At 45.0% G+C, this 27,226-nt stretch overlaps 1 protein-coding gene across 1 annotated transcript in view; it reads right to left on the bottom strand.

The window, feature by feature from the left end:
- The window catches only part of LOC136335755 (phospholipid-transporting ATPase ABCA3-like), a 164,462-nt gene that overhangs the window by 81,427 nt on the left and 55,809 nt on the right, over positions 1–27,226 (bottom strand). Inside the window, exons 11-13 of the mRNA XM_066276851.1 lie at positions 21,796–21,924; positions 18,836–18,851; positions 17,742–17,872 (exon numbers count right to left, since the gene is read on the bottom strand). Of these exons, the coding sequence (XP_066132948.1) occupies positions 17,742–17,872; positions 18,836–18,851; positions 21,796–21,924 (276 nt within the window). The remainder of the gene's footprint in view (positions 1–17,741; positions 17,873–18,835; positions 18,852–21,795; positions 21,925–27,226) is intronic.

Below are 27,226 nucleotides of genomic sequence, written 5' to 3' on the forward strand. Positions count from 1 at the left end.
CTCAGCCATAAGAAATGATGACATCAGATCATTTACAGCAAAATGGTGGGATCTTGATAACATTATAAGGAGTGAAATAAGCAAATCAGAAAAAAACAAGAAATACATGATTCCATACATTGGTGGAACATAAAAATGAGACTAAGAGACATGGACAAGAGTGTGGTGGTTACCAAGGGTGGGGGGGGAGGGAGGACATGGGAGGGAGGGAGGGAGAGAGTTAGGGGGAGGGGGAGGGGCACAGAGAACTAGATAGAGGGTGACGGAGGACAATCTGACTTTGGGCGAGGGGTTTGCAACATAATTTGATGACAAAATAACCTAGACATGTTTTCTTTGAATATATGTACCCTGATTTATTAATGTCATCCCATTACCATTAATAAAAATTTATTTAAAAAAAACCAAAAAAAAAAAACCAATGCATGCTATTATTAACTGTAACAAAAAGAAATTAAAATTGCATAAAAACTATATAGCATGCACCAATAAACGGATTTCAGATTTAGAATCAGCAATGCAGAAATATATAGAAACAGTTCTAAAATCTCATGCAACAGAAAATGAAAAAAAATTGTTCCTCAGTGTTATTGTAGTATGTATATTTATTTCATTACAACTGTAACCATATTTTCTCCATTTAGAAATGAAGTCTTTTGCAACTATGTCCTTAGAACATTTCATGCCAGTTCTATTCTTGTATCAGCTACCTAATGTCTTTTCCCCTTTGTCTTCCTCTATGTCTAAAGGAGTTTCTAAAAAATTAATATTCAGAATTGATAAAGATACTTGAACTCAGGAATAAAAGGAGAAAACATATCTCTAGCTTCCAGGTATGACAGAGTCAACATACACCTTTTCCTCCCCACTGAACTCCATTAAAACCTAAAGAACTAGAACAAATAAACCACAGCAGGTGTATCAAGAACACAGGAACTGATGGCATTGACTTAGGAACAGTAGAGACTGTTCGCCGTGCTGTCATCCTGAACCCATCTTTATGTATATATTTTAATTCTCTATCATTTATTTAATTCCATACCTTTTTCCGTTTGAGGACCCTGTAATAGACTTGTCGTGGCTGGACTGCAACAATTGGTGCCCATACGTGTGGCTATCAAAAAAGGGAAAGTGGAGAGGTAATGGAACTCCCCCAGAAGTGAGCACACGGAATAATGTGCAAGAAGACAAGATGGCGCTGGAGTAGGCGGACGTACCAACTTCCACCTCCCAGAACCAAAGTGGATTACAAACTAATTTTAAGAACCATCATCTGGAAAAACCAACTTTAGACTAAACTAAGAGGACTCTTCAACCAAGGAACACTGAAGAAGCCACACTGAGACTGGTAGGAAAAGCGGAAACGTGGAGAGGGCTGCCCAGCTCCCCTGAGCAAACAGAAGCCAGGAGAGGCTCACGTGGTGGGAAGTAAGTTTAGCAGAGAGAGCAAAGTCCTGAGTCCCAGGTACAAAGCCCCAGCCTGCAGCCCCAGAGCCTAGAAGAGGCATATGGACAGTATTTAGCTGGAAACAAGACAGGATACTGTTTGTGAGAAAGAGACTGATTTCTTAGACCCAGGATTCTTCTTAAAGGGACTGTGCAGAAAACCTCTCTCACAACCACTCACCTAGGGCTCCAGGGGACGAGGAGAGAGGAGAGGTCCAGACTAGCAGGAAGAAAGTGTAATCTAGGAGGCACAGAGAGAAACATTTTGAGAGACAGCCACCCTAACCTCTGGGATGAGTCACTCCCCAAATCTGAAGTGAATATTTCCCCTGGAAACAGCAATACCAGCAAAGGGAAGCAGGACACCAGCCAAACAAGTTCTCCCATGGCACTTGGAGCAGAGCCGCTTAGAAGGAGGGAGCTTTCGGGACTACAGTAGTGAGTGTTAGGGTCTGAGCTGCAGTGCCCACACCCCACACAGCTGAGGGCTCGCTGGAGGGTGGGTGGCGGCGGGATGCGGGATGTGGAAGTGCGGTTCTGTCAGCAAGGGCAGAAGCCGGCTGGCCACTACTGAGGCCCAGGTGTGAGCTCAGTCTTGCTTGGCTGGGGAGGAGGAGACGTGCAAAAATGGTCAAGCCCAGTTACAGCCTGCCTGCAATCCAGCCTGCGGGGGAAGGGCAGGAGCCCCGGAAGGGGTGGAGAACTGCCCTTGAGCAAGGGCGCAGGAGCACAGCCTTGTCCCGCCTGTGGAACGGAGGCTTGTGGCCTGACTTGGGAGACGGCTCCTCCCGTGGGGGTGGAGCCAAAAGCCCAGAACAGGCGGAGTCCCGCTACTGAGCGTGGACATGCAGTCCCGCCTGGCCTGTGGAGCCAAGGCTTGCAGCCGTCCCACGAGCGGGCTCCTCCTGCTAGGTGGGGCGAAAGCTCAAAATCAGGCAGAGACCCACAGCTGAGCAAAGGTGTTCACCCCTGCCCTCAGGACCGAGCATAATGCCACCCGCGGGGGTAGGGCGAAGGCCAAGGCCACCGAAGCTTGTACACCCGAGCACGTGATCACAGCCACTCCTGTGAAGGAGACGCAGAAACCACAGCAACAGCCCCAGTGGGCAGGCACCGGCAACACCCATACCCAAATGCCCTAGGCAGCAACAGCAGAGGGGGTGGAGGGCCTGCAGACAGACCACACCTAGGGAACACAGAGGCCACACCCAGTGGACTCCAGTGGCCAAAACCTTCTTTTACACAGACAAATGAGAAGGCAGAGAAATGCAACACGAATCAAGAGAAATCCCCAGAAAAGGACCTGAATGAGTCAGATATAACCAAATTACCAGATGCAGAGTTTAAAATAACGATTGTTAGGATGCTCAAAGATATTAGAACAATAGATGGTCATTACGAACACCTATCTTTTTTTTTCTTTTTTTTCTTTATTCATTTTTAGAGAGGAGAGAGAGAGAAGGGGGGAGGAGCTGGAAGCATCAACTCCCATATGTGCCTTGACCAGGCAAGCCCAGGGTTTTGAACCGGTCATTATAAACACCTAAATAGCCCTGGCCGGTTGGCTCAGCGGTAGAGCGTCAGCCTAGCGTGCGGAGGACCCGGGTTCGATTCCCGGCCAGGGCACACAGGAGAAGCGCCCATTTGCTTCTCCACCCCTCCGCCGCGCTTTCCTCTCTGTCTCTCTCGTCCCCTCCCGCAGCCAAGGCTCCATTGGAGCAAAGATGGCCCGGGCGCTGGGGATGGCTCTGTGGCCTCTGCCCCAGGCGCTAGAGTGGCTCTGGTCGCAACATGGCGACGCCCAGGATGGGCAGAGCATCGCCCCCTGGTGGGCAGAGCGTCGCCCCTGGTGGGCGTGCCGGGTGGATCCCGGTCGGGCGCATGCGGGAGTCTGTCTGACTGTCTCTCCCTGTTTCCAGCTTCAGAAAAAAAACAAAAAACAAAAACAAAACAAAAAACAAACAAACACCTAAATAAAGAGATAGCAAATATAAAAAAGGACATTGAAATAATAAAAAAGAATCAGTCAGAAATGACAAATACAATATCAGAAATGAAGAACACAATGGAAGGAATTAACAGCAGGATGGATGAAGCTGAGAATCGAATCAGCGAGTTAGAGGACAAGATAAATAAAGGCAGAGAAGCAGAGCAGAAAAAAGAAAAGAGACTCAAAAAGTCTGAGGAAACTCTAAGAGAGCTCTGTGACAACATGAAGAGAAATAACATCCGCATCATAGGGGTTCCTGAAGAAGAGGAGAAAGTACAAGGGATAGAGACTTTGTTCAAACATAGCTAAAAACTTCTTTCAATTAAGGCAGGAAAACATCTCACAAGTTCAAGAAGCACAGAGAACTCCATTAAAGAGAAACCCAAAGAAATCTATACCAAGACATATCATAATTAAAATACCAAAGCTAAGTGATAAAGAGAAAATATTAAAAGCTGCTAGACAAAAAAAGACTATCACCTACAAAGGAGCCCCCATAAGGATGAATTCTAACTTCTCAACAGAAACACTTGAGGCCAGAAGGGAATGGTAAGAAATATTCAAAGTAATGCAGAACAAGAGCCTACAACCAAGACTACTTTATCCAGCAAGGCTATTGTTTAAAATTGAAGGAGAAATAAAAAGCTTTCCAGACAAAAAAACAAAAACCTCAAGAAATTCACTACAACCAAACCAAGGCTGCAAGAAATGATAAGGGGCCTGTTGTAAACAGATCAAAGGAGAAAAAGAATATAGCAAAAGAGGAATATAGAATAAAATGGCAATAAACAATTACATATCAATAATAACCTTAAATGTAAATGGATTAAATGATTCCATCAAAAGACATAGGGTAGCTGCATGGATAAGAAAACAGGGGCCTGACCTGTGGTGGCACAGTGGATAAAGCATCGACCTGGAAATGCTGAGGTCGCTGGTTCGAAACCCTGGGCTTGCCTGGTCAATGGGAGTTGATGCTTCCAGCTCCTCCACCCTTCTCTCTCTGTTTCTCTCTCTCCCTCTCTCTCTCCTCTCTAAAAATGAATAAAATTAAAAAAAAAGAAAAAAAAAAGAAAACAGGATCTTTATATATGCTGTCTACAAGAGACACACCTTAAAACAAAAGATGCACATAGACTGAAGATAAAAGGATATAAAAAATATTTCACACAAATGGAAATGAAAAAAAAAACTGGGGTAGCAATACTTATATCAGACAAAATGGACTTTAAAACAAAGACTATAGTAAGAGATAAAGAAGGTCACTACATAATGATAAAGGGAGCAATCCAACAGGAAGATATAAACATTGTAAATATCTATACACCTAATATAGGAGCACCTAAATATATAAAGCAGACTTTGATGGATTTAAAAGGTAAGATCAATAGCAATACTATAATAGTAGGGGATTTCAATACCCCACTAACATCACTAGATAGATCCTCAAAGAAAATTAACAAAGAAACAGCTGACTTAAAGGACATACTAGATCAACTCGATTTAATAGATATCTTCAGAACCTTTCACTTTATATTTTTTATTATTTATTTATTTTTGTATTTTTCTGAAGCTGGAAACGGGGATAAACAGACAGACTCCCGCATGTGCCCAACCGGGATCCACCCGGCATGCCCACCAGGGGGCGATGCTCTGCCCCTCCAGGGCATCGCTCTGCCGCAATCAGAGCCACTCTAGCGCCTGGGGCAGAGGCCAAGGAACCATCCCCAGCGCCTGGGCCATCCTTGCTCCAATAGAGCCTTGCTGCGGGAGGGGAAGAGAGAGACAGAGAGGAAGGAGAGGGGGAGGGGTGGAGAAGCAGATGGGCGCCTCTCCTGTGTGCCCTGGCCGAGAATCGAACCTGGGACTTCTGCACGCCAGGCCGACGCTCTACCACTGAGCCAACCGGCCAGGGCCAAAACCTTTCACTTTAAAGCAGCAGAATATACATTCTTTTCAAGTGCTCATGGTACATTTTCTAGGATAGACCACATGTTAGGGCACAAAAACGGTCTCAACAAATTTAAGAAGATTGAAATCATATCAAGCACTTTCTCTGATCAGAATGGCATGAAACTAGAAATCAACCACAACAGAAAAACTGAAAAATACTCAAAACACTTGGAAACTAAATAGCATGTTATTAAATAATGATTGGGTTAACAATGAGATCAAAGAAGAAATTAAAAAATTTATAGAAACGAACGATAACGAGCATACATCAACTCAAAATATATGAGACACAGCAGAAGCAGTCCTGAGAGGGAAGTTCATAGCATTACAGGCATACCTCAAGAAGCTAGAAAAAGCTCAAATAAACAACTTGACCCTGTATCTAAAAGAACTAGAAAAAGAACAGCAAGTAAAGCCCAGAGCTAGTAAAAGGAAGGAAATAATAAAGATCAGAGCAGAAATAAATGACATAGAGGCTAAAGAAACAATAGAGGATCAATGAAACCAGGAGCTGGTTCTTTGAAAAGGTAAACAAGATTGATGAACCTTTAACCAGACTCACCAAGAAAAAAAGAGAGAGGACTCAAATAAATAAAATTAGAAATGAGAGTGGAGAAATAACAACTGACAGAAGAGAAATACAAAATATTGTAAGAAAATACTATGAAGAACTGTATGCCAAAAAACTAGACAACCTAGATGAAATGAAAAAATTCCTTGAAACATATAATCTTCCAAAAATTAATCTGGAAGAATCAGAAAACCTAAACAGACCAATTACAACAAATGAGATTGAAACAGTTATCAAAAAACTCCCAAAAAAGAAAAGTCCTGGGCCTGATGGCTTCACAAGTGAATTCTACCAAATATTCAAAGAACTAACTCCTATCCTTCTCAAGTTATTTCAAAAAATTCAAGAGGAAGGAAGACTTCCAAGCTCTTTTTATGAGGCGAGTATAATTCTGATTCCAAAACCAGGCAAAGACAGCACAAAGAAAGAAAACTATAGGCCAATATCCCTGATGAATTTATAAGCTAAAATCCTCAACAAAATATTAGCAAACTGGATCCAGCAATATATAAAAAAAACCATACACCATGATCAAGTGGGATTTATTCTTGGGAGGCAAGGCTGGTACAATATTCGCAAATCAATCAATGTGATTCACCACATAAACAAAAGGAAGGAGAAAAACCACACGATAATTTCAATAGATGCAGAAAAAGCAATTGATAAAATCCAGCACCCATTCATGATCAAAACTCTCAGCAAAGTGGGAATACAGGGAAAATACCTCAACATGATAAAGGCCACCTATGACAAACCCCATCATACTCAATGGGCAAAAATTAAAAGCAATCCCCTTAAGATCAGGAACAAGGCAGGGGTGCCCCCTTTCACCACTCTTATTCAACATAGTTCTGGAAGTCCTAGCCACAGCAATCAGACAAGAAAAAGAAATAAAAGGCATCCAAATTGGAAAAGAAGAAGTAAAACTATCATTATTTGCCTATGATATGATATTGTATATAGAAAACCCTATAGTCTCAGTCAAAAAACTACTAGACCTGATAAATGAATTCAGCAAGATGGCAGGATATAAAATTAATACTCAGAAGTCAGAGGCATTTTTATACACTAACAATGAACTGTCAGAAAGAGAAATTAAGGAAGCAATCCCCTTTACCACTGCAACCAAAAAAATAGAGTACCTAGGAATAAATTTAACCAGGGAGATTAAAGACTTGTACTTGGAAAATTATAAAACATTGATAAAAGAAATCAGGGAAGATACAAACAAGTGGAAGCATAGACTATGCTCATGGTTAGGAAGAATAAACATTCTTAAAATGTCTATATTACCCAAAGAAATTTATAAATTCAATGCAATACCAATTAAAATACCAATGACTTACTTCAAAGATATAGAACACATATTCCAAAAATTTATATGGAACCAAAAGAGGACACGAATAGCCTCAGCAATCTTGAAAAGGAAGAATAAAGTAGGAGGTATCACACTTCCAGATATCAAGTTATACTACAAGGCCATTGTACTCAAAACAGCCTGGTACTGGCATAAGAACAGGCATATAGATCAATGGAACAGAACTGAGAACCCAGAAATAAACCCACACTTTTATGGACAACTGATATTTGACAAAGGAGGTAAGAGCATACAATGGAGTAAAGACAGCCTCTTCAACAATGGTGTTGGGAAAATTGGACAGCTACCTGCAAAAAAATGAAACTAAACCACCAACTTACCCCATTCACAAAAATAAACTCAAAATGGATAAAAGACTTAAATGTAGGCCGTAAAACCATATGCATCTTAGAAGAAAACATAGGCACTAAGCTCTCTGACATCTCTTGAAGCAATATATTTGCTGATTTATCTCCACGGGCAAGTGAAATAAAAGACAGGATAAACGAATGGGACTCTATCAAACTAAAAAGCTTCTGCACAGCTAAAGACAATAAGAACAGAATAAAAAGACAAACTACACAATGGGAGAATATATTTTACAATGCGTCTGATAAAGGGTTAATAACCAAAATTTATAAAGAACTTGTAAAAACTCAATGCCAGAAAGACACACAATCCAATCAAAATATGGGCAAAAGAAATGAACAGACACTTCTCCAAAGAGGATATACAGATGGCCAATAGGCATATGAAAAAAATGCTCAACATCACTAATCATTAGAAAAATGCAAATTAAAACCACAATGAGATATCATCTCACACTGGTCAGAATGGCACTCATCAACAAAATAACACAGAATAATTGCTGGTGAGGATGTGGAGAAAAGGGAACCCTCCTGCACTGCTAGTGGGAATGCAGACTGGTGCAGCCACTGTGGAAAACACTATGGAGATTCCTCAAGAAATTAAAAATCAAACTGCCTTTTGACCCAGCTATACCACTTTTAGGAATTTACCCCAAGAACACCATAGCACTGTTTGAAAAGAAGAAATGCACCCCCATGTTTATGGCAGCATTGTTCACAATAGCGAAGATCTGGAAACAGCCCAAGTGTCCGTCAGTGGACAAGTGGATTAAAAAGCTTTGGTACATATATATAATACTATGGAATACTACTCAGCCATAAGAAATGATGACATCGGATCATTTACAACAACATGGATGGACCTTGATAACATTATACGGAGCGAAATAAGTAAATCAGAAAAAACTAAGAACTATATGATTCTCTATATAGATGGGACATAAAAATGAGACTCAGAGACATGGACAAGGGTGTGGGGGGAGGAGAGGGAGGGGGTTGGGAGAGGGGAGGGGCACAAAGAAAACCAGATAGAAGGTGACGGAAGACAATTGGACTTTGGGTGATGGGAATGCAGCATAATCAAATGTCAAAATAACCTAAAGATGTTTTCTCTGAACATATGTACCCTGATTTATCAATGTCACCCCATTATAATTAAAAAAAAAAAGAACACAGGAGCCAAAAGGGCTGTTGAGGTGGCTGCTTTTCCCTCGTGTGCATCCCCTCGCCTGAACTCGAGCAATCCCAAACGGGGAAATGTACAGTGCTGCCAACTGTACATTTGACTGAGACGAAGGAGAAACCCACTGGTTTTGTTTTGAGGAGTGGAAATGGGAAAACTTCTAAAGCTCTGAAAAAGTGGGGGAAAGCCAACCCCACTTCCTTCCCTGATCTTATGTGGCCCAGACTGTGGGTGGTCCCGGGGGAGACACGTCCCAAGGGAGGGACCGGCCAGATTGGGACCCAAAGTGCGGAGGGAGATGAACCTGCTGAGGTCAGAGCAACCGTGCTTCCAAGAAGACGGGGCCAACTGCTTCTCACATCCTCTCTGTCCTCTGCCACTGGGATGTCACAGTCATGGAAGGGGGTTGTTTCTGGCGAGGGACTGAGGCTAGAATCCTGGGGAAATGGAATACATCGAGCAGGTAACAGGAGAGAGGAACAGGAAAGTGACCAAGTTATTTTTCAGCTCATGTATTTACCCCATCATTTGCATACCTGGATAGGATCCTTATTAGAATACCAAACTTCAAAAACGATACCAATGAGTATACCTCTACCCAGGTGTGAACTGACCAGCGGGTAACACGGGCAGGGGAAAAACTGAAAAGCACAGCAAAGACTTGGAAACAGACACGGGAACCATAGCCCACAGATAAGATATAAATAAGACTTAGGGTGTCAGGAGGTATTGTTGAAAACATCCAGGATAAAATGGAAAAATCAATTGCTACACAAAGAGTGACAAAAATCTTATCTTATATAGAAGAGACAATCAACAGGTATCTCTAAGAGGATGGCACAGGTGCTGGAATAAACAAAATATAGAAAAAGAAACTATCTGAAAACTTACAACTAAACAAATCTATAAGCAAAATAAGCAGTTCATTTGACTTACTTAATAGTAAAATAGAAATGACAGAGAAAAAGGTCAGTGAATTTGAAGACAGATAAATAGAAATTATACAATCGGAACAACAGACAGAAAAATGATGAAGAGAAATGAATAAAACCCAAGGACTTTTGGGACAACAACCAAATACCTAACATTCATGTCACTGTAGTTTCAGAAAGAGAGAAGAGTATGTGGCTTAAATAATATTTAAAGAAATAATGACAGAAAACTTCTCAGGTTTGGCAAAAAGATACAAATCTACAGACTGAAAAAGCTGATTGAATTTGATCCAGATAAACTCTAAGAAATTCACACCAGACAAATCATAAGCAAACTGCTGAAATGTAAAGACAAACTCTTGGCAGCATTCAGAGAAAAAATGATGAATATTTACTAGGTGTATGCACATTTAGGATTGTTTTTTCTTTATGAAATGGTTCTCTTATCAACATGTAATGCCCCTATTTTTTTCTCTGGTAATTTTCTTTAGGGGAACAATTCAGATGACTTTGAATTTCTTATTATAAATGGTGTCCAGAAAGCAGGAGAACAACATTCTTCAGTGCTGAAGGTATCTATGTCAAGTAAAAATATTCTTGAGGAAATATGGTGAATTAGACACTCTCAAGTGAAGGAAAACTAAGAGACTTCGTAGCCATGAGTATTGATGTAAATAGACTGATACAAAATGTTTCTCAAACAGAAGAGAAATGATACAGGATAATTTGAAACAGTGAATAATGACAGTACAACAGAAATGGAGACTCAGGGACATAGATCAAAGTGAAGTGGTTGCCAAGGGGAGGGGGATGTGGGGGAGGGGAAGGTTGTAAAGAGGGACAAATATAAGGTGATGAAAAATGATTTGACTTTGGGTGATGGGTATACAACATAATCAACAGTTCAAGTGCTATAGAAATGTTTATCCAAAATCTATGCACTCTTCTTATTGATCAATGTAACCCGGTTAAATTGAATTTTCAAAAAAAAAAAGTTATTATAATCACTATTGCTTTCTTTTAATTTTTAAAACTTACTTTTATTTTTTAGTGAGAGAGAGAGAGAGGGAAGGAGGAACAGACAGACAGGAAGGTAGAGAGAAATGAGAAGCATCAATTCATAGTTGTGGCACCTTAGTTGTTCAGTGATTGCTTCTCATATGTGCCTTGACCTGGGGACTCCAGCCATGTCAATGACACTGAAGCCAGTGACCTTGGGCTCAAGCCTGAGACCTTGGGCTTCAAGCCAGTGACCACTGGGTCATGTCCATGATCCCATGCTTAAGCTGGCAACCCCGTGCTCAAGCTGGTTAGCCCGCGCTCAAGCTGTCGACCTTGGGGTTTCAAACCTGGGTGCTCAGCATCCCAGGTTGACGCTCTGTCCACTGCGCCACCGCCTGCTCAGGCTAACAAGTACTTTCTTAGGGTTTTTAAAAATGTTAGGTGATTTTAAGCATTTTCAGTATATGGAGGTGTCATTTGTGACAACTGTAGCCTAAAGGAGGACAGAACCTATAGTGTGGTCGGTCATGTTTCTGTGCTCAAAACAAAATTAAAAACTATTGATTCTAAATAACTGAAAAGCTATGTCTGTAATTTGTAATCCTTAGATTACAAATATAAATATACTAAAGAGCTAATAAAAATTACAATAAATAAATGAAATGAAATATTAAAAAATGTTCAATTAACCGAAAATAGGACAGCAAAGAGAAAACAGAGGGGAAAAGCAGTAAGAAAAACAGAAAAAACATAATAAAAGTGATACATTTCAATTTAAATATAAATGGTGGAGTGAGAGATACTCCCCATCTCTCCTCTTGAAATTTCAACAAACTGAACAACATTTCTATAGAGTTTCTTCTGTGGAGGGTCCAGTAAAGCCCACTCCTCCAGGGTCAAGTTCATAGCCACACCCTCAAAGGTCGCTGAGTCCATGCCTCAGTTTCCGACTCCCTCCCCCCTGGCAGTGCAGGCCCCACCACAGAGGCAATGTGGCAGCCACCAGAGGCCTCGGTAGATGTGAGAACGCCCGGACTGTGGCAGAAGCCAGGAGCCACCACCGAGCAGTTCATGCCGTCCACGCCCTTCTGTTCGGTTCTTTTTTAAAGTTTCAGTCTCTTTGACAAAGTACTTTTTTTTTTTAATTTAAGATTTTATTTGTTGATATTAGAGCAAGAAGAGGCAGGGGAGCGAGAAATATCAACTCTCAGCTGCTTCACGTTAGTTGTTCAGTGGTTGCCTCTCGTGTGCGCCTTGACCGGGCGAGCCCAGGGTATTGAACCGGTGACGCTATATCCTCTGCACCATCACAGGTCAGGCGTAAAGTATTGATACTTGTTTTGTTCATCATTTTTTCTCAGTTCGTTATATTGCTTATCAGTATTTCCTCAACTCTTGTTGAGTGTTTTCAGAACTTCAAGTTTGAATACTCGGTCATTTAACTCCGAAGTGTCCTTGTGACTGATACTGTTTTCTGGAGAGTTTTCATTTTCTTTTTGAACTGTGTCTCTTTTTTGGTTATTTTTGGTATTAGTTTTTCTTTGTCTAGACTCTAGATCAGTGGTTCTCAACCTTTCTAATGCCATGACCCCGCAATACAGTTCTTCATGTTGCGGTGACCCCAAACCAAAAAATAATTTTGGTGGCTACTTCATAACTGTAATTTTGCTACAGTTATGATTCGGAATGTAAATACCTGATATGCATTATGTATTTTCCGATGGCTTTAGGCGACCCCGCAAGGATCGCGACCCACAGGTTGAGAATCGCTGCTCTAGATTGTGTTTGAGAGTGGTATTGCACTTGCAAGAGGCTTTCCTATGACTTTCCCGTAAGGGTGCTGGATTACAAGCTTTAGCTCTGTGAAACCCCCGGCTGACCTCTGCTGAGGTCCACCGTGATGCAGCCACCATGACGGTGTGGCACGTGCGAGGGCTTTATGGCTTTTTCCGCTTTTCTCCTGGAACGGCAATCCCGGGCCTCCCTGTAGTTCTCCTGGTGTCCCAAAAGACCAAGGAACAGAGAGTACCCGGTTTTCAGGGGAAATAGTTGTTCTGCAGTTATTTCTTGGGTACTTCGCTGTTACTCTCGGCACACGAGGGGAGGGGGTGAGATCGGGAGGCTGGGGGCTGCACGAGGGGCGGGGGTGAGATCGGGAGGCTGGGGGCTGCACGAGGGGCGGGGGTGAGATCGGGAGGCTGGGGGCTGCACGAGGGGAGGGGGTGAGATCGGGAGGCTGGGGGCTGCACGAGGGGCGGGGGTGAGGTCGGGAGGCTGGGGCTGCACTCTGTGTTGTTCTGTCTCTGTCCCCAGCGCAGGCTGCTGGCAGACCGTGGGGATGCCCGCAGGGTCCTCGAGCTCTGTCTCTGTCCCCAGCGTAGGCTGCTGGCAGACCGTGGGGATGCCCGCAGGGTCCTCGAGCTCTGTCTCTGTCCTGTCCCTGCAGCAGCTGCTGCTTTTGCTCAGCAGTGTTGTGAGTGTGCTCCCAACCTCTCCAGTCCTCCCAGCAGAGGAAGACCCAGAGACTGGGTTTCACCCTTCTCTAGAGCCCCTGCAGACAAACCCCAGACAGACCAGGGATGTCCCCTCTGCGGAACCCCACTGTGAGTGCTTCTTGTCTTCTGCACCCCTGTCTCTATCCTTCCCACCATCCATCAATCCAATGAGCAGATCTTTCAGGCAAACCTGTGAACCCAGCTGGGTTTCCTTCACTGAGTTACAGCTGCTCAACTTGTTGAAATTTCAAGGGGAGAGATCAAAGGTATCTCACACTGCCATTACTCTGACACAATCCTGTCCTTGTGCTTTTGAGAGTCGCCTTGGAAGAAGGCGATCTGACTGCAGTGAGGCCCAACAGGGGCTCTCAACCAGAGCCCAAGCCCAGACACAAACAAAGGGCAACTCTGCTCTTTAATAGATGTGTTAGCTCACAACGGGTCACAGTTGTGAGTGCAGCACGTAAAACTGTAAAATGTGTGAGAAAATGCAGAATAAAATCGTCATGTCCTGATGTTGGGCACAGAGTCTAGAAAAGACGGCAAAAGCAGGATCCATTAAGAACATGTGATAATTGAATAAAAATATAAAAACAAGATACAGTTTGGGAAAAATGTTTCTAATGTACATGTCAAACAAACAACATGTATCTGGACTATATAAAGAACTCTCAAAAATTTAATAAGAAATGAATAATCCAAACTAAAAATAGACACAGGGCCTCAACAAGTATTTTATCAGGGAGTATAAAAATGGCAGACAAGCACATGAAAGATGATGCACACTATTCTCTGTTCACAAAATGCAGTTTAAAACAATGGTTAGACACAAGTACATACTGATTAGAATGGTTAAAATTTTAAAAAAGTGTTGACAATTCCATGTTTTGGCGATGACATGGGTGATGTCATTCTCATACATTGCTGGTGGGAGCGTGAGACACCACTGCCACTCTGGAGGGCTATGTGGCAGTGTCTGAGGAAGGTAAACAAATACTTGTGAGGGAGCAATTCTACTCTGAGAGACACAAAACTTACGTTCACACAGCAAAAAGCTATACATAAAATTCAGTTTCACTCATACTCACCAAAGCCTGGAAACAAACAAACCAATATTCCTCAGCAGGTGTGCTGTGTTCTCTCCAAACATGAACTGCTACTCAGCAGGTGTGCTGTGTTCTATCCAAACATGACCTGCTACTCAGCAGGTGTGCTGTGTTACATCCAAACATGAACTGCTACTCAGCAGGTGTGCTGTGTTCTATCCAAACATGAACTGCTACTCAGCGGGTGTGCTGTGTTCTATCCAAGCATGAACTGCTACTCAGCGGGTGTGCTGTGTTCTATCCAAGCATGAACTGCTACTCAGCGGGTGTGCTGTGTTCTATCCAAACATGACCTGCTACTCAGCGGGTGTGCTGTGTTCTATTCAAACATGACCTGCTACTCAGCGGGTGTGCTGTGTTCTATCCAAACATGACCTGCTACTCAGCAGGTGTGCTGTGTTACATCCAAACATGAACTGCTACTCAGCAGGTGTGCTGTGTTCTATCCAAACATGAACTGCTACTCAGCAGGTGTGCTGTGTTACATCCAAACATGAACTGCTACTCAGCAGGTGTGCTGTGTTCTATCCAAACATGACCTGCTACTCAGCAGGTGTGCTGTGTTCTATCCAAACATGAACTGCTACTCAGCAGGTGTGCTGTGTTCTATCCAAACATGACCTGCTACTCAGCAGGTGTGCTGTGTTCTATCCAAACATGACCTGCTACTCAGCAGGTGTGCTGTGTTCTATCCAAACATGACCTGCTATTCAGCGGGTGTGCTGTGTTCTATTCAAACATGACCTGCTACTCAGCAGGTGTGCTGTGTTCTATCCAAACATGAACTGCTACTCAGCAGGTGTGCTGTGTTCTATCCAAACATGACCTGCTACTCAGCAGGTGTGCTGTGTTCTATCCAAACATGACCTGCTACTCAGCGGGTGTGCTGTGTTCTATCCAAACATGACCTGCTACTCAGCAGGTGTGCTGTGTTCTATCCAAACATGACCTGCTACTCAGCAGGTGTGCTGTGTTACATCCAAACATGAACTGCTACTCAGCGGGTGTGCTGTGTTCTATTCAAACATGACCTGCTACTCAGCAGGTGTGCTGTGTTACATCCAAACATGAACTGCTACTCAGAGGGTGTGCTGTGTTCTATTCAAACATGAACTGCTACTCAGCGGGTGTGCTGTGTTCTATCCAAACATGAACTGCTACTCAGCAGGTGTGCTGTGTTCTATCCAAACATGAACTGCTACTCAGCAGGTGTGCTGTGTTCTATTCAAACATGAACTGCTACTCAGCAGGTGTGCTGTGTTCTATCCAAACATGACCTGCTACTCAGCGGGTGTGCTGTGTTCTATCCAAGCATGAACTGCTACTCAGCAGGTGTGCTGTGTTCTATCCAAACATGAACTGCTACTCAGCAGGTGTGCTGTGTTCTATCCAAACATGACCTGCTACTCAGCAGGTGTGCTGTGTTACATCCAAACATGACCTGCTACTCAGCAGGTGTGCTGTGTTCTATCCAAACATGACCTGCTACTCAGCGGGTGTGCTGTGTTCTATCCAAACATGAACTGCTACTCAGCAGGTGTGCTGTGTTCTATCCAAACATGACCTGCTACTCAGCAGGTGTGCTGTGTTCTATCCAAACATGACCTGCTACTCAGCAGGTGTGCTGTGTTCTATCCAAACATGAACTGCTACTCAGCAGGTGTGCTGTGTTCTATCCAAACATGACCTGCTACTCAGCGGGTGTGCTGTGTTCTATCCAAGCATGAACTGCTACTCAGCGGGTGTGCTGTGTTCTATCCAAACATGACCTGCTACTCAGCGGGTGTGCTGTGTTCTATTCAAACATGACCTGCTACTCAGCGGGTGTGCTGTGTTCTATCCAAACATGACCTGCTACTCAGCGGGTGTGCTGTGTTCTATCCAAACATGAACTGCTACTCAGCGGGTGTGCTGTGTTCTATCCAAACATGACCTGCTACTCAGCGGGTGTGCTGTGTTCTATCCAAACATGACCTGCTACTCAGCGGGTGTGCTGTGTTCTATCCAAACATGACCTGCTACTCAGCAGGTGTGCTGTGTTCTATCCAAACATGACCTGCTACTCAGCAGGTGTGCTGTGTTCTATCCAAACATGACCTGCTACTCAGCAGGTGTGCTGTGTTCTATCCAAACATGACCTGCTACTCAGCAGGTGTGCTGTGTTCTATCCAAACATGACCTGCTACTCAGCGGGTGTGCTGTGTTCTATCCAAACATGACCTGCTACTCAGCGGGTGTGCTGTGTTCTATCCAAACATGAACTGCTACTCAGCAGGTGTGCTGTGTTCTATCCAAACATGAACTGTTACTCAGCAGGTGTGCTGTGTTCTATCCAAACATGACCTGCTACTCAGCGGGTGTGCTGTGTTCTATCCAAACATGAACTGCTACTCAGCAGGTGTGCTGTGTTCTATCCAAACATGAACTGCTACTCAGCAGGTGTGCTGTGTTCTATCCAAACATGAACTGCTACTCAGCGGGTGTGCTGTGTTCTATCCAAACATGACCTGCTACTCAGCGGGTGTGCTGTGTTCTATCCAAACATGAACTGCTACTCAGCAGGTGTGCTGTGTTCTATCCAAACATGACCTGCTACTCAGCGGGTGTGCTGTGTTCTATCCAAACATGAACTGCTACTCAGCGGGTGTGCTGTGTTCTATCCAAACATGAACTACTATTCAGCAAAATGGACCTGAAAGGCATTATGCTCAATGTAAGCAGCTAATCTCTAAAGGTTACATAGTACGTGGTTCCAGTTATATAATTTCTTAACAGACACAGAAGTAGTGATGAAAGAGACCAGAGGTTAGCAGGCGGAAGAGAGGGAACACAGAGAAGGAGACTGAGGGAGGAGTGTGTAGACCAGGGGCAGTCAACCTTCTTATCCCTACCGCTCACTTCTGTGTCTCTGTGAGTAGTAAGATTTTTCTAACCGCCCACCGGTTCCACAGTCATGGTGATTTATAAAGTAGGAAAGTAACTTTACTTTATAAAATTTATAAAGCAGAGTTACAGCAAGTTAAAACATATAATAATAATTACTTACCAAGTACTTTATGTCGGATTTTTGCTAAGTTTGGCAGAATAAATCTTTATAAAACAACTTACTCTAGTTAAATCTATCTTTTTATTTATACTTTGGTTGCTTTGCTACCGCCCACCATGAAAGCTGGAGTGCCCCCTAGGGGGCGGTAGGGACCAGGCTGACCACCACTGGTCTAGACTGATGAAACTACTGTGTCTTGGTTGTGGTGTTGGTTAAATGTGTTAAAATTCATGGTTCTGTCAATCAAAAGAGAAAAGTTAAATTTGCTGTATAAAGCAAATCTCTGACTCACCTTAAAGTAGAAATAAAGGTGTTCTGATAGTGTCAAGTTATTAAACAACAAGTCCTGCTGTGGACAGAAGTCTAGGTTTTTTTGAATATCAGTCATGTTCTTTGAGATGTCATAGCCATTGATATAGGCCTCTCCCGCGGTTGGAAGGTAGCGACCTAAGGAAACAGAAGATGCTGCAGAGGCTGTGCTTTGATGAGAACATGGCAGGACTCTGCAAACAAGCATCTCAAATTCAGTCTGCTCGAGGTCACTCAGAAGAAAGCACTGTGCCCTGCAGAACAGTTCCCTAAAACAGCAAGTTACTTCTGGGTGGTGGAATTAGCTATGTCTTTTAATTCTCTTTTCTTTTTTGCTAATATATACTAATTTTTTGCACATCAATATGGGTTATATTGGCAATAAAAACATATAAGTATGTTGCTATATTCCCATTTATTGGCACTGAAATCACCTGTCACCCTGTATGTGAACCATATTAGGTACTGTGCACAGCTATGAAAAACATAAAGATCTAGAATATAAAATGTTTGTCCATATGAATTTTAAATAATAACAACCAGTCCAAATTTTGTGGGAAACTATTTGGTAATATGTAAAAAAATTAAATAACCATTTAAACCCTATAAATCTTTTATTCTATTTTAAAATACACTTTATAAAATGAGTTATAGGTGACATATAAAATTATATTAGTTTCAGTATACAACATAATGATTAGACATATGTATAAGTTGTTAAATGATCACTAGAATAAGTAGGGTTAACACCAATCATCATATATAGTTACACATTTTTTTTGTGATGAAAATATTAAAGATTTCATCTTTTAGTTACTTTCAAATAGAAAATACAGTGTGATCCACTGCAGTCACAATGCTGCCTGTCACATTCCTGTCACTTATTTGTAACTGGAAGTCTGCACCTGTGAGCCCACCACCCACTCAGCCCAGCTCCTGTCCCCCACCACTGGCCACCGCCAAGGTGTCCTCTCCATCTATGGTTCATCATTTACAAAAAATATTCTATATATATGAGATCAACTGGCATTTCTCTTTCTTTGTTTAACTGACACCTATGTACTCTTATTGATCAACTCACCCTGTTAATTTTCTAAATAAAAATTTTTAAAAAGTTTGCTGATTCGTTTTTCTGCCCGATTAACTTTTCAATTTTGTAATATTTTTTATATCCACAATTTATTTGGGTTTTGAAAAATAATTTCTATCTCTGTATTTTAATTGTCTTCATGCATAATTTGCCTCATTTCATTTTGTTTTCTATGTTCTTTTGTATTGTTGAAATATGAAGGAGAACACAGGCTTTTCTTATGTCATATAACGCAGAGATCTGTGATTCTTAATGCTCAGATACTGGAGCTTTATTTTGTTCCTTTGACTGTGGTATGTTTCCTTGTTTCTTTTTTGATGTTCTGTTGAGAGCCGAACATTTAAAAGCAGATATGCCTCCCAGTGTTTATGGACTGGTTTCATGCATGTGAAATTCTTCACCAATCAGCCCAGCTGGAATTTTTATGATCTTGCAAACATTTTCTGAGGATGTGTCTTCTCTGGGATTGTTTGTGTGCTTTTATTTCAGTAGATACAACTGCTTTTAACTGTCCCAATTTCTGGAAGCAGCTTGGAGAATTTAGTTTCAGTTCCTAGTTTACTCCCCTGCCCGTTCTGTGACGCCCCCTTGGCACCTGCCCGTGGGACTGACGCCCCCTTGGCACCTGTCTGTGGGACTGACGCCCCCTTGGCACCTGCCCGTTCTGTGACGCCCCCTTGGCACTTGCTCGTTCTGTGACGCCCCCTTGGCACCTGCCCGTGGGACTGACGCCCCCTTGGCACCTGCCCGTGGGACTGACGCTCCCTTGGCACCTGCCCGTGGGACTGACGCCCCCTTGGCACCTGCCCGTGGGACTGACGCTCCCTTGGCACCTGCCCGTGGGACTGACGCCCCCTTGGCACCTGCCCGTGGGACTGACGCTCCCTTGGCACCTGCCCGTGGGACTTCCCTCGGCTGCTCGAAGGCAAGCTGAAGTGCTGAAGAGTCTGCATCTTTTCTTCCTGTGGGTTTTAACTTGGCATCCATTCCATGCTGACACTCCTGTCAGGGCTCCGTTAGATGGGACAGAAACCAGACCCTTGGGGAGCCCTTGCAAAACCCAGAACACTGGATGCAAGTCCCCATCTCTTCTCTGTTCCCCGGGAGGAGCTCTGACCCAGAAAGCTGCTTTCTGCCCATGCCGGCCCTGTGAGGGGAAGGGCTCAGGTGAGAAAGTGCCAAACTTGCATTTCTTTGGTTGGCTATGTGTTCACCTGCACGCTGCAGCTTCCAAACTGGTACCCAGGATTCTGGAGAAAGGTTTTTTTGTCTGTGTATTGTCAGCTTTGTGTCTCCATGGGGAATGCGGGCCTGGAGCTTCCAAGTCCACAGCGTTACTGATGTATCCCGAACCCCTACTGTTTCTGAGTTGCCTCCTTCTTCCTGAGCGTTGCTTGACTGCCATGACCTTGTTCTGTGTCCAGAGTTCTGACCGGTTGTTGCTGACACTTGTGTGCTTGTTGATTGGCTCTTTTCTGTGAAGGGGCTGGAGCTCAGAGCTGCCTCATCTGTCATTTTGCGCCAGGTGGTTGCTCGCGAGTTGCATCATGGTGAATAAATGGTATTTTAATAGGTAGGGAGTGGAGTGGAGTTCGTCACTCCCAGTGAGAGGCAGGAGCACACGCAGATGAGGACGTGCATAATATGTGTTCCGAGAAGCAGAGTGTGTTCCAAGATATCTGATGCAAGGTATACCAACTACATATATGTATTTTTCTTGTCATTATCAAGTTAATAATTCAAATCATAACCTCGTGATTCTTTTAAGAATAGTAACTGAGGCTGAGAGGAAGTCAGTGGAAATATGTAAAACAGAATGTGGGTGTGGCCTTCCCTTCCTTAGTTTTTTTTTTTTTTTTTGTATTTTTCTGAAGTTGGAAATGGGGAGGCAGTCAGACAGACAGACTCCTGCATGCGCCTGACCGGGATCCACCCGGCATGCCCACCAGGGGGCAATGCTCTGCCCATCTGGGGCGTTGCTCTGTTGCGACTGGAGCCATTCTAGCGCCTGAGGCGGAGGCCATGAAGCCATCCTCAGTGCCCGGGCCAACTTTGCTCCAATGGAGCCTTGGCTGTGGGAGGGGAAGAGAGAGACAGAGAGGAAGGAGATGGGGAGGGGTGGAGAAGCAGATGGGCACTTCTCCTGTGTGCCCTGGCTGGGAATCCTGACTTAGTTTTGCCATTACTTTTGTGTCAAAGAAGAGGCTATTTTATCGTAACTACTAGGCTCAGTCTTGCTCGAGTCTCTGAGAACTGTGTTAATTTAACACGACATGGGGTTCCCTATCCTAATGGTCCCCAGTATTACTCATATGTTCTTCCTCCCACAGCATTTCTGAAGCATGAACCTTCATAAAATCCTCCTCCACTGGTTCTCACAGTTCCCAGCGTCAATTACAAACGTCAGAGCACGTCTTCCCTAAACGTTGGGTGATTTCACCTCTGATTATTCATCCGGCTTCATCTCTTGCCATTACATTCCTTATCTGATCTAGTTATCCAGATAATCTCTGCTTCCCAGCCTCCTGGTCTTTGCTTACAACTACAATATTCTTCTCTTTCCTTCATAACCCTGTACAGCTTCTATGTGCCTCAGACTCGATATCACTTCCCTATTCCTCATCACCAGTACAGGCTAGATGTCGTTCTACTGGGCGAACAGCATCCTACATTCTATCTCTACCTTTTTCAGTCTTCTGTATGAATTTCCATCAGAGCATAAAACTGAGTGTAACAGCTCTGTAATCACCACTGTATTATAAATTCCTATAAAATCAGTATATAACATTTCCCATTGAATAAATAAATGAATTTATTACAACATCCAAGACATCTTGGTTGTAAATAATTGAAACTGTAATAACACCAACACTGAAATAACATCTACAACAGCACAACCTGCTGATTGGTTTACAGTCATAGAAGGAACATGACTGTTCTGACAAACTGCATACATACCTGTGAGAATGGACAGGACTGTGGTTTTCCCTGACCCATTTTCTCCTAGAAGAATAGTGATCTGCCCCTTATATAAATTCAAAGAGATGTTGTTTACTGCTACTTTGTCACCAAATGTCTATGAAATAAAAGAAAAATGACTTGATACCTGTCACTATCATTTATGAAAGAGAAAATTCATCTTTTCTCTTCTTAGGAGAATCAACAGTGTATCATCAGACTTATAAAAGGTATTCTGAATAATAAACAGTACTTGCAGGTGCACGGAGTTGGTGTATTAGTCAAATGAAGTGTGAAAGTACAGTGTATATCTATCTCTGTGTGGTGACAGAAATGAAGACCTGTCTATAGTCTATGTGTGAAGAGTTAACATAGTATTTACGGGAATACTCAAGTGCAGCAAGAGCTGGAAGTTCACAGAGCTGCCACCAGTGAGCAGGAAAGCGGATGCTATCGTTACACCCAGAGTTTGAGAACTCACAGGAGCACGCCCAGGACGTTTTAGGAGTCTAACTAGAAGTTGGCAAATTCATATAGAATTCAGTATGTGTTTTTGTGTGATTACTGGGAATGGGGAGAAAGGAGGGTGTAGGGGCAGAAATGGTGATAAATGAAGACTTCAGTGTGGGGGACTGAATACACAATATGATATAGAGGATGTGAACACCTGACACCTGTACAATTGTGTTAACTAGTGTTACCCTAATAATTCAATTAAAAATAAAAAAAGAGTTGAATGCCTGAAACCTGTAAGGTTTTGCAAACCAATGTCATCCCAATAAATTCAATTAATAAATAAAAAAATAAGAAAAATAAAAAAGAATATACACCAGACATTGTTTGTGGTCCGTGGACCCTAAAATATTGATCAAGTCCTTTACTGAACATGTCTGAAAACCCTATTAAACTGTCTCTTGGAAACTCCTAATATTTCAGTCTGAAATGAGAAATCCCATGGTTCCCAAGAACTCAGCTAGCTGAAGCTCACATCTGCCTGCAGGTGCCTCTCATTGGCAAATCTTCATTAAAAGCAAACAGCGAGGCCTGTTTTGGGGAACGTGGCTCATGCAGAATAAACCTTGGGAAGAGGCGGGCACTGCCAGGCTGACAGGAGACCGTCCGGGCAGTGTGTGTGTCCACACCCCGGGCTTCTCAACAGTAGCGCTGCTGATAGTTTGGATGACATAACTCTTTGCTTTGGAGGGCGGGCTCCCCGATAACTCAAAGGATGGTTAGAACCTCCCTGGTCTCTGCCCTGTAGATGTCCCTAGAACTCTTCTTCTGACCTCTCTTTCCCTTGGTTGTGACAACCAAAATCTCTCCAGATAGTGTCAGACATCTTCTGGGGGGACAGAGTCATCCCCAGCTGAAAGCGACTGCCATAGGGAATCTAATTTTCTCTTATGAATTCAATTACTTTATAGATGCTGATGATACTATAATCTGCTTCAGTCATAATCTCTCTTCAAAGCTATAGCTCTACCTCTCCTGTCAATATAAGTTTAAATATTTATAAATATCTCAAATTCAGTTTGATTTTGGTTGAATGTATATACTCAACATAATGTATACATTACGTTATATATGGGTATACAATGTAATCAACAGTTCAAATGCTTAGAAATGTTTACTTGAAACTTATGTACTCTTATTGATCAGTATTACTGTTAAATTTAATTTTCTAAATTAAAAAAATTCAGTATGTCTAAAAAACTCTGCTCATTACCATATTCTGAATATACAGTCTTTAATTGTACTCCCTAGGTTGGTGAATGGCCCCCAAATTCACCTAGATGTAGAGCCCAGAACCCTGACTATATATAACCCTGCACTTCATTGCTGTTACTACTGTATGCAATAAATCACCAAGTCCAATTAATTAATTAGACCATAAGTGATCATTCTTCACTTAAAAACTATTTACTGAATGCCCATTGTGTACTAGGCACTGTGCCATGTGCTAAGAGTTACACCTAGAAGTAAGTGATGTATAATCCATGCTTTAATGAAGCTTTGGTAAAGGAAGAGAGGAAAAAAGTAAAGGCACATAAAAATAATTATGGATCTTGATCAACATAAAAAAATGCACGATGTAAGGTATGAGAGTGAAACAAGCACTCACAGCAGTCATCAGGCGACCGAGGTTAACGGTCCCTGAGAATGGAAAACAAAGGAGGTAGCCCCTGTCCCCCCCCACCCCGGTTACGTAAACGGGGTCTATGTCATGAGTCACTCAGGTGGAGACTAGTGGTCGACCTGAGCTGAAGACAGAAATCTGAGGGTCCAGTGAAGGGAAGAGAGAGAATGTTGAAGAGGGGACACAGGCATGCAGGGACAGACCTGAGCATGGACAGCAACAGCCACCCTGAGTGTTCAGACAGAAACTGCCTGACGCGGCAGGAAGACCACTTACCAGTTAGAGGATGCCTCGCTGGCCCTCGCCCGGGGCCAGGAGAGGTGCTTCCTCCCACCAGCCAGACTAGAGAAATGTAAGGCTCACAGGCAGGGGTAGGTGATGAGGAAGGGTCACAGGCAGGGGTAGGTGACGAGGAAGGGTCACAGGCAGGGGTAGGTGATGAGGAAGGGTCACAGGCAGGGGTAGGTGATGGGGAAGGGTCACAGGCAGGGGTAGGTGATGAGGAAGGGTCACAGGCAGGGGTAGGTGATGAGGAAGGGTCACAGGCAGGGGTAGGTGACGAGGAAGGGTCACAGGCAGGGGTAGGTAATGGGGAAGGGTCACAGGCAGGGGTAGGTGATGAGGAAGGGTCACAGGCAGGGGTAGGTGATGAGGAAGGGTCACAGGCAGGGGTAGGTGATGGGGAAGGGTCACAGGCAGGGGTAGGTGATGAGGAAGGGTCACAGGCAGGGGTAGGTGATGAGGAAGGGTCATAGGGCAGGGGCAGGTGATGAGGAAGGGTCACAGGCAGGGGCAGGTGATGAGGAAGGGTCACAGACAGGGGTAGGTGATGAGGAAGGGTCACAGGCAGGGGTAGGTGACGAGGAAGGGTCACAGGCAGGGGTAGGTGATGGGGAAGGGTCACAGGCAGGGGTAGGTGATGAGGAAGGGTCACAGGCAGGGGTAGGTGATGAGGAAGGGTCACAGGCAGGGGTAGGTGATGGGGAAGGGTCACAGGCAGGGGCAGGTGATGAGGAAGGGTCACAGGCAGGGGCAGGTGATGAGGAAGGGTCACAGGCAGGGGCAGGTGATGAGGAAGGGTCACAGGCAGGGGTAGGTGACGAGGAAGGGTCACAGGCAGGGGTAGGTGATGAGGAAGGGTCACAGGCAGGGGTAGGTGATGAGGAAGGGTCACAGGCAGGGGTAGGTGATGAGGAAGGGTCACAGGCAGGGGTAGGTGATAGGGAAGGGTCACAGGCAGGGGTAGGTGATGAGGAAGGGTCACAGGCAGGGGTAGGTGATGAGGAAGGGTCACAGGCAGGGGTAGGTGACGGGGAAGGGTCACAGGCAGGGGTAGGTGACGAGGAAGGGTCACAGGCAGGGGTAGGTGATGAGGAAGGGTCACAGGCAGGGGTAGATGATGAGGAAGGGTCATAGGGCAGGGGCAGGTGATGAGGAAGGGTCACAGGCAGGGGTAGGTGATGAGGAAGGGTCACAGGCAGGGGTAGGTGATGGGGAAGGGTCACAGGCAGTGGTAGGTGAGGCTTATGAGGAAATCTGCCTCACTATCTCCCCTCCTCTCACTTGGAAAAAGAAAAGAAAAAGAAAAGAAAAATGAGGCATGAAAGCCCCTTTGTCTCTCCTCTTGAAGTTACAATAATTGGAACAGTTATGACAGCTATAACTCAACAAAGGCTTCCCTGCTCAGCACACAAGCATGTCCAAGTGACTCTCACAGTGAAGCACCTGACACTGGAAGGTGGGAGCAGAGCAGAGAGGAAGAAGAGGGCAGAGTGGGAGAGTGCCAGCGACAGAAGCAGAGAGAGTGGGAGAGTGCCAGAGACAGAAGCAGAGAGAGTGGGAGAGTGCCAGGGACAGGGGCAGAGAGAGTGGGAGAGTGCCAGCGACAGAAGCAGAGAGAGTGGGAGAGTGCCAGCGACAGAAGAAGAGAGAGTGGGAGAGTGCCAGCGACAGGGGCAGAGAGAGTGGGAGAGTGCCAGCGACAGAAGCAGAGAGAGTGGGAGAGTGCCAGCGACAGAAGCAGAGAGAGTGGGAGTGTGCCAGCAACAGGGGCAGAGAGAGTGGGAGTGTGCCAGCAACAGGGGCAGAGAGAGTGGGAGAGTGCCAGCAACAGGGGCAGAGAGAGTGGGAGAGTGCCAGCGACGGGGGCACAGAGAGTGGGAGAGTGCCAGCGACAGAAGCAGAGAGAGTGGGAGAGTGCCAGCGACAGGGGGCAGAGAGAGTGGGAGAGTGCCAGCGACAGGGGGCAGAGAGAGTGGGAGAGTGCCTGCGACGGGGGCAGAGAGAGTGGGAGAGTGCCTGCGACGGGGGCAGAGAGAGTGGGAGAGTGCCTGCGACAGGGGCAGAGAGAGTGGGAGAGTGCCAGCGACGGGGGCAGAGAGAGTGGGAGAGTGCCAGCGACGGGGGCAGAGAGAGTGGGAGAGTGCCAGGGACAGGGGCAGAGAGAGTGGGAGAGTGCCAGCGACAGGTGCAGAGAGAGTGGGAGAGTGCCTGCGACGGGGGCAGAGAGAGTGGGAGAGTGCCTGCGACAGGGGCAGAGAGAGTGGGAGAGTGCCAGGGACAGGGGCAGAGAGAGTGGGAGAGTGCCAGCGACAGGGGCACAGAGAGTGGGAGAGTGCCTGCGACGGGGGCAGAGAGAGTGGGAGAGTGCCAGCAACAGGGGGCAGAGAGAGTGGGAGAGTGCCAGCAACGGGGGCACAGAGAGTGGGAGAGTGCCAGCGACAGGGGCAGAGAGAGTGGGAGAGTGCCAGGGACAGGGGCAGAGAGAGTGGGAGAATGCCAGCGACAGGGGCACAGAGAGTGGGAGAGTGCCAGCAACGGGGGCACAGAGAGTGGGAGAGTGCCAGCGACGGGGGCAGAGAGAGTGGGAGAGTGCCAGCGACGGGGGCACAGAGAGTGGGAGAGTGCCAGGGACAGGGGCAGAGAGAGTGGGAGAGTGCCAGGGACAGGGGCAGGGAGAGTGGGAGAGTGCCTGCGACAGGGGCAGAGAGAGTGGGAGTGTGCCAGCGACAGGGGCAGAGAGAGTGGGAGTGTGCCAGCAACAGGGGCAGAGAGAGTGGGAGAGTGCCTAAGACAGGGGCAGAGAGCGTGGGAGAGTGCCAGCGACGGGGGCACAGAGAGTGGGAGAGTGCCAGCGACAGGGGCAGACAGAGTGGGAGAGTGCCAGCGACAGGGGCACAGAGAGTGGGAGAGTGCCAGCGACAGGGCAGAGCTCACTGATCCCGCAGAGGGAGGTCAGGTCGCTGCTGGCGCTCCCTTCGGCCAGGGGAGCACAGAGGACCTG

This window comes from Saccopteryx bilineata, chromosome 4 (genome assembly GCF_036850765.1).
Source record: "Saccopteryx bilineata isolate mSacBil1 chromosome 4, mSacBil1_pri_phased_curated, whole genome shotgun sequence".
Classification (NCBI taxonomy): Eukaryota; Metazoa; Chordata; class Mammalia; order Chiroptera; family Emballonuridae; genus Saccopteryx; species Saccopteryx bilineata.